This window comes from Tupaia chinensis, unplaced genomic scaffold (genome assembly GCF_000334495.1).
Source record: "Tupaia chinensis unplaced genomic scaffold, TupChi_1.0 Scaffold000627_1, whole genome shotgun sequence".
NCBI classification, from domain to species: domain Eukaryota; kingdom Metazoa; phylum Chordata; class Mammalia; order Scandentia; family Tupaiidae; genus Tupaia; species Tupaia belangeri.
In genome coordinates this window covers 3,393,726-3,404,027 of record NW_006160147.1, presented here as the reverse complement: position 1 = coordinate 3,404,027, position 10,302 = coordinate 3,393,726, and the positions used below count along the sequence as shown (strand labels likewise).

General features: G+C 55.1%; 1 protein-coding gene across 16 annotated transcripts in view; it reads right to left on the bottom strand.

The window, feature by feature from the left end:
• Nucleotides 1-6: 6 nt before the first annotated feature.
• Nucleotides 7-10,302, bottom strand: part of NFASC (neurofascin) — a 237,611-nt gene continuing 227,315 nt past the window's right edge. For all 16 annotated transcript variants that reach the window (XM_006159237.3, XM_027776052.1, XM_027776051.1 and 13 more), the window contains 3 exons: nt 10,099-10,230; nt 7,904-7,973; nt 7-4,986 (listed from right to left, as the gene is read on the bottom strand). In XM_006159237.3, coding sequence (XP_006159299.1) covers nt 4,755-4,986; nt 7,904-7,973; nt 10,099-10,230 — 434 coding nt within the window. In that variant the 3' untranslated portion in view covers nt 7-4,754. The remainder of the gene's footprint in view (nt 4,987-7,903; nt 7,974-10,098; nt 10,231-10,302) is intronic.

The window sequence follows — 10,302 nt, the reverse complement described above, 5'->3', positions numbered from 1 at the left end:
GGGGGGGGAGGCTTGCGTGGGCCCTGCTGCCCCTCAGCACCCTAAGGCCAAGGGCAGAATGGACAGGGACCCCCTCTACGCCCTCCCTGTGGAGGAGGACAGCATTGGAGGGCCCGCTGTGTTACAAAGCAAAAGACACACTAAGAGTACAGTCTAGGTTTCACAGTAACAAACACCCGCTCGTCATCCTATTCTACCGGCCAGGGTCTGCCTTTCACTGCAAGGCTGGGTTAACCACAGGCTGTCACGGACTGACCTCGGACTCAGAAAGATCCTCTTGTCCTTCTTGTCGGAAGGTCTACAGGGGATGTGGGAGAAGTGATAGAGGTACGAGAGAGGAACCAGCAGGACAGATCGGAAGTAATACCTCTGTTTCCAAGGAGGCAGCTGCGGTGAGATGAAAACACTGGACGAGGAGTCAGAAGGCTGAAGTTCAAGCCCCAACCCTACCTCACTTACCAGCTGTGTGGTCTCGAGCAAGGCCCTTCCCCTCCGCTTCCCGGATTTCCATTTCCTTGTCTAACTAGTGCTATGATTCCTTCAGAGCGGAAAGCTGAGCCTGTCCTAACACAGAGGCCCTTGTACCTTTTCATTCCCACCCTTACCATTCTGAAACACCCACGTAATACTAACATGCCGATAAGAGGAGCACTGTTTGGGGGTGGCCTGAGTGGGGTCTCATGGTTTCCTGGATGGCTATTCTCGTTTCTCTCTGATCCTTCTGAGTGTGTCTGGGAAGATCTGTTCTTACCAGAGGAAGAAAAGAAAGGGCACGGCCCTGGCTGGGGCTGTACAGGATAGGGACAGCCACAGGTCTGCTTGGAACTCACACGGTGGCCCCCTGAGGGTTGGCCTCTGCTCAACTTGCCTATGTCTCCCAGGGCACTGGGTCTCCTGGCACTTCAAGCTCTTTACTTTATTGGTTTGAGTCCTCTCCATTCTCCTTTAAAAGTCAAGGACTCCTGAGCCTGAATCATGAAGTGAGTTCTTTCTAGAGGACCTAACTGGGTGCAACCAACTACACCACGAGCTTGCCCTGGCAGGGGTGAGCAGGGTGGTGATTGGTGGCAGGGCCACTCTGTACCAAGGTGTGAGCAGGGGCAGTGTTCTTGCTGGCCTACTGCTCTGTGGTCTGTGTGTGCAGGCAAGCGTCCCCTTAGAGAAAATCTACCAGTATCCTCAAATCTGTTTCTACCCCCTTCCCAAGGCTGATTGCAGTCAGGAGAACCAGGACACAGGATCTGGGCCCAGGTTGCAGCTACTTCTTGCAGGGGAAGCCATGTCAGCACTGGCTGATGCTTGGACATGTGGTCACTTCTCCACACCCCAGGATTTGGCAGAAGGGGGTAGACCAGATGTTTCCAACCTCTCAGGGCAAAGGAAGAAGATGGGCCAGGGAGGGAGCTAGTCTGGCTTTTCCTTTAGCTCAAACTCAATGGTCTTCTCAAAAGCAAGAGAAGGAAAGATGGGTCCCATTCACCATAATCAAGCCAGAGTGGGAGATAGCTGTCCCTTGGTCCTGCACTGGTTACTTCCAAAACCCTGATCTCCTTTCAGATGGGCCTGTGACTGTTTTAAACAAGAGGGGCAGAGACACCAAAATGCAGACAGGTTAAGCAGCATGCCCCAGAGGGCAGAGAAAAAAGGCTCAGGGAACAGGATCACTACTCGACCCTACCCTGCAGGCTTGCTGGCCAGCCTTTCTGCCCAGGTAGACCAAATTTTCCCTCAGAATCCTTTCCCTCCAAGCATGGAGCCATCAGCAGCTTAAGCAGTGGAAAGCAAAACACTCCTAAACCAATGGCTGCTGTGTCCCAAGACTTGTCCCAGAAACTGTCAACCCGGTAAAGTCAGAAACCACACACATCTGACTCCCTCGTCCTGGTATCCAGGGCTCCAGACATACGTTCAAAGATTATTTGCTGAATAAGTGAGTGGACATGTGAGAGCGCAGGAAGCCATGGCTCAGACGCGGAGTACACAGGCTCCCGGGATTGCAGCTATCAGTGGGACGCCTGGGCTCACTGCAAGATGACACACACCTCTTCCCTCCCAGCGGACAGGCTGAAGCACGAGTGGTACTGCACTCTCCTAGCATCAGTAGTGGTATGTTCTGGGTGGTAGCTTGAGAGGCCCAGCTGGCAGGGAGTCCTGGCCAATACTGCTCGCCTGCTGGGCACGGGTGGGCTCTGGCCTGTCTCTGTGGAGAATGAACTCTCTCCTGGAAGGGACTGCTCTCTTCACCCTGTGGTCCCCAAGTTTCATCTCTGAGCACCTGGCACCTCTGCTTGGGGAAAACGTGGCTCTTCAGCCCCAGATTTGCTCTGGTCGAGAAGGCTGTGATTAAATGGTGGCAGGGGGCAGCTCTCAGCACCCACAGAGCAACAGCCTGGAAGAGGGTTCTCTTCATACATGAAGGATGGTACGGGGCCTGGTGGGACACTGGCAGGAGGCCCAAAGACAGTCTGCTGACTCACTCTCCCCAAGACTCTTAAGAAAGAGCAAGTTCGTCCCAATCATCAGCTCCAGGGGCAGGGAGATGGCTGCAATGACCCCAAACTGTCCCTTCCTGCATCTTTTCGGTGCAATAAGCTCACCAGCATGTTCGGTGCGGTAGGAATGAGTGCCTGAGAAACTGACTGCTCTGCTCAGATCCCAAGTGTTTTCTGGGAAGGCTGGCCCTTTAATTCGGCTCACAGGCATAATTTCCTGACATCCCCTTAGGGCCTGGGCTGCATCAAGCAGGTGTCAGAGGGAAGCTGGGGGGGTGGGTGGGTTGTTACCCCTGGGCTTCTCCCCATCCCCCTGATGTATACCCTGTGCCCTTTCACTATGAGAGCCGCCCCTTGGCTTCCACACAGCACACCCAGCTGCAGCCTGGGCCTTAGGACCTTTCACTCTCAGATTCCAACGTTATTGGGTCAGCTCTGGGCTGTGGTTTCTGACCTGCAGACACAGTGTGTGTCTGGGGGCTCTGACCTTCACCGAATCACCACTCCGTGATGCAAGCGTTGCTAATACCTTTGCGGCTTAAACATGTGGCAAATGATGCTTTGATGAAGTCTCTAAAGACACAGTCTTGGTCCTGCTCAGGCCTCCCAGCCAGAGCTGGAGGCCAAATTGGAGGCCGTGCCTGTGGCAGGTGACCCGTTTGCAGGGGGTCAGCTTCACCCTCTTAAAACCGACACACACTGCAGAGTCAGTGGAAGGGTTGCCCTTAGGCTCAAGAACTCTCCCTCTCTCTGCCTCGGAGGCTATGTACCTTTGGTTTCAAAATGGATTAGGTGGGGAGGATGAAGGCAGCACCTCCGGTCTGAGGACGGCTGCGAGCGCCTCCCTCTGGGTAGTGGGGTTAGGGCATGTGTTGAGTGGCTGCTTCTGGTCCTGCCGGGACACTTGCATAGGCCGCCCCGTTCTCCTGGAGACAGACGACATGGAGGCTTCAAGGCTTGCAGGGAGGGGCTGGCAACGTGGGAACTCCAGGGACAGATCAGAGCTGCGTAAGGCATACGAAGAGCACTGTGTCCTCCCCAGGCAGGAGCATCACAGCCCTGCCAGCACGGTGCCACCTCAGGGTCCCCTGATATGTATATACCCGAATGAAAGGACAGACTGGCTCAGTCTCAGGGCAGCAGGTCCTCGTCTGCACACCAGGTCGAACACGAGTCTCAGCGCCATACAAAGGAGGCATAATCTGCTAGAGATGGGAGGGGTGAGTGCTCTGCACCCCTAAACACCAGCCAGGCTTTTGCATCATGGGGTCCCATCTCTTAGAGGGTGGCAGCGTAGATCCTGACCAGGTGGGCAGGTACCCTCTACTCTGGACAGCCCCCTCCAGCTGGAGCTTCACTGATGGGGAGGAGGGAAGCCCAGGCCAGCCTTTCTCTTCCCTAGAGGTGAGCTTGGTCCAGGGACCTGGCACCTGCCTTTCTGCTTGCGGCACCATCACTGGAGTGGAGTCCTTGCCACGGGCGCCCACTCTCACTTCACGAACTTCTTCAGAGCTGGTGCAGCTCATCTCGGATAACCCGGAGGAAGGGACAGGGCTGGAGCGAGGAGCGAGAGGGAACTCACCTCCCAACCGGACCAGAGAGGCGAGGAGGCCTGCCCACCCTCTCCCTGCCCTGAATACTGTCACTTCTCAGGAAGGAGCCAAGCCCAGCTCAGCAACTGCCAGGCCAAGGCGACGGGCTGGGAGTGAGGGGAGGCATATGGCGAGATCGGCATCCTTCAGAAACAGGCCAGCGGCGGCGTGAACACAGCTCTTCTACGTGGTCTCTCATGGTCCCTTTTGCCTAGCTTTGTGGTTCCCTGGGGGAATCCACCTATGCTTGCTTTTCCTTCTTCAAAAGAAGACAATGGAGACATAGGGTCTGGAGGGGAAGTGCACAGAGCGAGAACAAAAACAACGAAAAGTGCCGTAACCAGCAGAGATGGGCGTGTGTGTGCCTTGGCCAAGGCAGGCAGTGTGGTGGCGAGCCCATGTGGCCGTGAGACTGGGCGGGCACTGATCCCTCCAGCTGGGCCTGGCCATGGCTCTAAGCTCTCCCACACTGGTGGCACCTGGAGGTGCAGGGGGTCATCGGGAGGGGGCTTGTGGGTGGCTGGGTAGTCGCTGGTCCTCACAGCCTGGCAGACGCCCATGCTGTGCCCTTGTCCCTGAAGGTGGTGGCGGCTTCGTAGGTCTGCAGCGGTTCTCTCCCCCTCTCCCCTCCTCCCACTTGCAAAGTAGCGGCTGTGCCCAGTGGGCTCCGTTAGGCCAGAGAATAGATGGCGTTGACGGGTGACGTGGCCTCTGAGCTCTCGTTGCCCTCGGTTTCCTCCTTGTCCTTTTTGACTGTGTACTGGCCGATGAAGGAGCCGTCTTCGTTGAACTGGCCCTCGCCGCCCTCGCCGTAGTCCACCAAGCTGTCGTCGCTCTCCTGCTGCTTGATGGTGCCATCCAGGGACGTCTGGCTGCCCTGCAGTGGCTTGTTGTCTTCATCGCTGGCCAAAGAGAGCGGAGAATCAGGCCGGCCCAGCCCGGCGTAGCCCAAAGCACCAACCTACACAGCTCTGGGAGGACGAGTCTGGGAGATCACTCGGTCCAGCCCTCCCTCACCCTCCCAGCAGGTTCTACAAAAGGGAAACTGAGGCCTAGAGGGGACAAGTGTCTGTTCCAAGGTGAAGTGGCATGTTTGTCTGGATCTTGGCCTGGGGTCCTTTCTGTAAACCTGAGCCACTCCACATGGGAAGGTAAGAGTCAGGGCGGGGAGCCCCCATGCCCAGTGTCACTGTGTGGCTTTGGGACCCAACCCTGTTCAACCAGCTTTGACCTTCTGTGACCTGAGACTCTGCAGGGAAAGTCTCTGCCCCTGGGAAACAAAAGCCAAGGCCTTAGAGGGACAGCCCTCTCCTGGTCTGTCCATGTCCCTGTCTTGGGGTTGCTTCCCTTAGATGTCGCTCTGGTTTTGCTACAAACAGATGCCGTGCTCTGGGCCAGCGAGTACAGGTTGAGCATCTCTCCTTATCTGAAACCAGATACACTGGGACCAGAGTGTTTCCAATTTGGGATTGTGTGAATTTTGTAATATCCACATGTACATAATGAGCTATTTCCAGGATAGGGCCCAAGTCTAAATAAGAAATACATTTATGCTCCATATACAACTTATCCACGGAGCCAGGGGGTAATTTTATGTAGTATTTTTTGTGTTGCAGCATTTGGACAGCAGCCCATCATACAAGGTGAAGTGTGGAATTTTCCACTCGTGGTGTCCTGTTGGCACTCAGAAGGTTTTGGATTGGAGCAGTTTGGGTATCAGATTAGGGATGCATCTGCCCAGCGATGTCTGCCATGCTCTTAAGAAAGTGAAGAGTGGCTCCCTGAGCTGGCATCTGTCCAGGCACCACGTCCCTTGCCCCAGCTGGAAAACTCTCTGCCCTTTCCAGCTCAGAGGGGGGACCAAATGCTGCCGGCTGCACTTCAGAGGTGAGACCAGCTCCTGGGCAGGAGGCAACAGGAGTCTAGGTCCTGCAGGTGGGACCACAGCGGTGCCAGGCAGTCTGAGCAGACACACCACAGCTGCCCCTGCACCCAGCCCCACGCAGCCCGTCCTGGGCTGAGCTGCCATTATGGAAGTGGGCAGTGCGTGCTCATCGCTAACAGCAGTGGTTCGGGGACTCAGCCACAGAATGGAGGAAGGTGAGCTACACTCTTCCTCACCCCCGGCCTGTGTCCCCTAGAAACTTAGCTCTTCCTCTGATGCATTCATTTTGGCTTTTCCCCAGTTTTAGACTCTTGAATTCAACCAAGGCAAAGGTGTGTGCCTGTGTGCCTGTGTGTGTGTGTGCGTGTGTGTGTGCATACGTGTATATCCAGCCCCAAGGTCTGCAGGGAGGGGGCAGGTGATTTAGCCCACTAGCTTTGGTGTCTAGTGGGGGGAGAGGTGCAGGAGGAAGCTGCTTTTCATAGGGCAGACAGCCTGGTCCCATGCTGGAGAAAACCCTCCACCCTCCTTGCTGACCACACTGAGGGTCTAGGGAAGAAAAGGCCCCATGGGCTTTGGAACTAAAGACTGTAGAGCCACAGGGAAGCTGGGCCCTGCCAGGGAAGCCAAGACAGCCAGGGAAGATGGGGAGGGGCCTCCTGTGTTTGCCCTTCAACTGGTAGACTAGATGGACGGTCCTGGTCCATATGCCACCAGACAGGCTCCCACGTGGGCAGTGGCTCTGCCACCCATTCGTCTTGTCCTGCCTGCCAGGCTGCTGATGGGCAGTGTGGCAGAGGCCCAGGACAGGATAAGGAGAAGGACAGGAGTGACCTTGGCCTAAACAATGGCCAGTTAAGGGTGGGGGAGGAGGGCTCTAATCAGATATTTCTTTCCACCCTGCTTGATCTGCAATGATACTCTAGGGCCCAATCTGCATCATTTCTGGGCTCAAATATACTTGCCCTCAAATTGACAGATAGCAATTTTGTTGAGCCCAAATATAAAGGCCTGTCCAGGGCTGAGGGACCATAGATAAGGATAAGGAGTAGCAGCACCAGCAAAGGCCTCACCCCCGGCCTTCTCACTTCTGCCCTGAGCTTCTTGGGTGTGGGCACTTGGGCAAGTTTCTCCCCGTTCTGGGCCTCTGTCCCTCTCATCTGGGACACAGGGCCTTAGAACAGATGCCTCTCCAAGGCCTATTTCAGCCAAGAGCCCAGGTTCATGGGGAAAAGGCCTGGAGTTCCTTCCTTCCATGTCCTCAAGGCTTTAAGGCAATACAGCCTCCCTGGGCCTTCTTCAGGGTTAGGGGTGGGTCGCAGGCAGAGCAGAAGCCTGAGAGCTGAGCTCATTCCTCAGTAAGAGAAGCTCAGGGCTTATGTTCAGATAAAAGGGTGGAAAGAAACATACAAGGTCCTCAACAACTTTGAGTTGCACAGTTGAGAATGACATGCTATTGGTTGGAGCTGGCCCTGTTGCCTTGTGATTAAGAAAGCTAGATCCTGCCTGGCTGACCATGGTGCAAATCCCAGCCCCAGTGGCTTGAAAAGCACACCAGGCATATGTGTGTGTGTGTGTCTCAAATTCCCACGGGACGGAAAAATGGAGAAGGGATTGCAACGTGACCATGCCCCACTGGGCGTTTGCTTTCTCTCCTCCACTTCCCACAAGAGCACATGCCCTTTGGCAACTGAAATTTAAAAAAAAAATGCCATTGGTTGGATGAAGGTGTGTATGTCAGACAGTGTCTCAGGGAGGTGGGGGGGGGTCTCCTTGAGCAAACTCGGCAGCATGTGCCCTCTGCAAGTCGCTGTCAGAGACAGAGGTGACAGCCCAGTGGGCAAGGACATGAGTGCCCTCAGCCAACCCAAGCTGCTCTGAGGCAGGGGGAGGCAGAGAGGACAGTCTGCTCGGGAAGGGAGAGGATCACACACCTGTAGTCAAATGAGCCATCTTCTTCTTTGGGGTCTTCTGGACCAAGGGGAACATCCTTCTTTTCTCGTACTTGGTCAATAAGAGAAGAAAAGACAAAGACTTGAGAATTAAGAAGTGTGTCTCTGCTCTCCAGGCTCAGCTGAATGGAGACCCAGCAGATGCTGCCCTAGGCTTGGTGATAAGCTCCGCTTCCACAAGGCGCCATCCATATCCGCCCCTTTCTTGCTTCCTGCACTTCGTCAGTTCCCACAATGATCCTGCTTCCTTCTCCTCTCTCTAGGGGGTCTCTTTCCTTCTCCACTGACAACTGCCAAGTTCCCCACCCCAGACTTCTCAAAACATCAAAGAGATGAGATCCTTCCCGTTGCCCAAGGCAAACACTCCTTCGTTTGACCTCCCTCTTTCCGCCGTGTAATGGTGCACATTTCGTATGTCCACAGCAGAATGCCAGCTCTTCCTCAAGGGCAGGGGCTGTGTTTCTACAAAGGTCCCCACTGAGTGACCACTCTGTACACAACTACAGGACGGAAAGTGCCCTCGTACCTGGGCCCACACTTGAGGCGTATCCCCTTCCCTGTCCCACCTCTGTGATATGCGAACACCCAGCCCAGGCCATCTCGTGTGGTGGCCGTGACTTTGGTGGCAGCTGCAATGTCCTGGAGGAGAAAGCACTTTCCCTCTAGTGTCCCCAGTGCCCTGCACGGAGCCTGGCATGCAGCAGGCATTACAAAAAGGCCTCTTTATGCATCCTTTCGGAGGTACACGGTAATCCCATCTTAGATGAGAGGAACTGGGGCTTTGAGGGCGAAGCACATGCCATGTGATGAGTTAGTAACTGAGAAAAGACTACGGCGACAGCCCAGGGCTCGTGGCTCCTGTTCACTCATTGTTTTAATGTACAGGGGTCTTAACTGGCGGCTGGAGGGAAGGCCAGCTTTGAAGAACTTTTTGGAATGGGAATTTTCTGAGTAGACAAAGAAAAGCTCAGAGTGTCTCTTATAGAGTTCTTCAGGTGTCCCAGCTCCACCTGGGACAGACGGGTGAACTCCGCAAGCCCACCCAAGTCTCATGTCAGATGGAAGACCAGGCTTCTCCCTAACCGTGGCTGTCTCTCTTACAGAAGAAATTATTCCAACTCAGCAAGGCAAAGTGAAAGAGAACCTCGCTCCCCAGTAGAGGGTGACGATTCCTCGCCCTCCCACGTAAGCAGAGCATAACTCTTCAGAACCCCTGTGAGTACGGGGCAGGGGGAGGAAATAAATCAGACTCTCTTCTCCCTTCTGCCTCTGTGCTGAGTTTCAGGGGGACCCCGAGGGAGGACCTGCTCACAGAGACGGAGAAAAGGAAGCATCTGGGGAACGTGGGGTGTGTTTGGTGATGGGGTGTTGGGAGCAGGGAGCAATTTTCACTGCAGTCCAATGGGATGTTCACTCTCGGAGGTATCTATTATCCACCCTATGGCAGACAGATGGCTTTCTTGCTCTTGTTTGGAAAACAATCAATATTTCCAGAAACAAGAACGCCAGAGGTCCTTCTTCCTGACCTTGGTGAGTCTGGGCTGGAGGATCTTGAGGCCCAGAGAAGAGAAATGCCTCTTTGGAACTCTAGGGACCCAAGACTAAAGGCTGTGGAGGTCCCTGCCAGTGTACCCTACCCCTCATCTGCTCCCTGCAACTCATAGCAGAGCTTCTTGGCCTGCCAACAGAACCTGCCATGACACCCTTGTCCCCTCAGAGACACCTCTGTGGCCTCTCTTACAGGTGTGCTGCTTCTATGTGGACTCTCCCTCCCTTCCCACTCTCTCTGATGTAGTTAGAGAAAATGCCTCTCTTCCTCCTTCTCTGGGGCACAGGATTCTAATGAGATTCAGGCTAAAAAAAAAAAAAAAAAAAAAAAAAAGGCAATTTACTGAGCAGATGGGAGGTGAGTCAGGGAGGGGAGGTTATCCTTAATAGGAGCCAGGGTTCCTTCCATCCCCTCTCCGGAGCCAGCCGGACGGCTCCATCCGCCCACCTCTGGCTAGCTTAATTAACTCAAGTGCAGGCTGGCAGCTCTGAGAGCACTGAGCAGGCAAGAGGGCTGTTTCCAGGCTTGGCAAGGGCTGAGCCCCGAGAGCAGTCCCCCAGGTCTGGATGGGCACCTGGTGGCTCATGGGAGGCCCGCTTGCCTCGCCCCCAGGCCGCTCCCGTCTCACCTGGGTACTTGCCGCCGCGACTCCTCTTGATGAAACAGACGATGAGCAGGATCAGCACCAGCAGGGCGATGGCGCACATCAGCCCGATGAACCAGCCCTGGGTGGCGATGTCTGCTTGGTTGTTGGTGTAAGCTGGTGGGGAGGGCCGGAAGCAAACCGTGAGTAGTTTCAGGGGAGAGGGTGAAGGAGGTGCGAGGGAAGAGC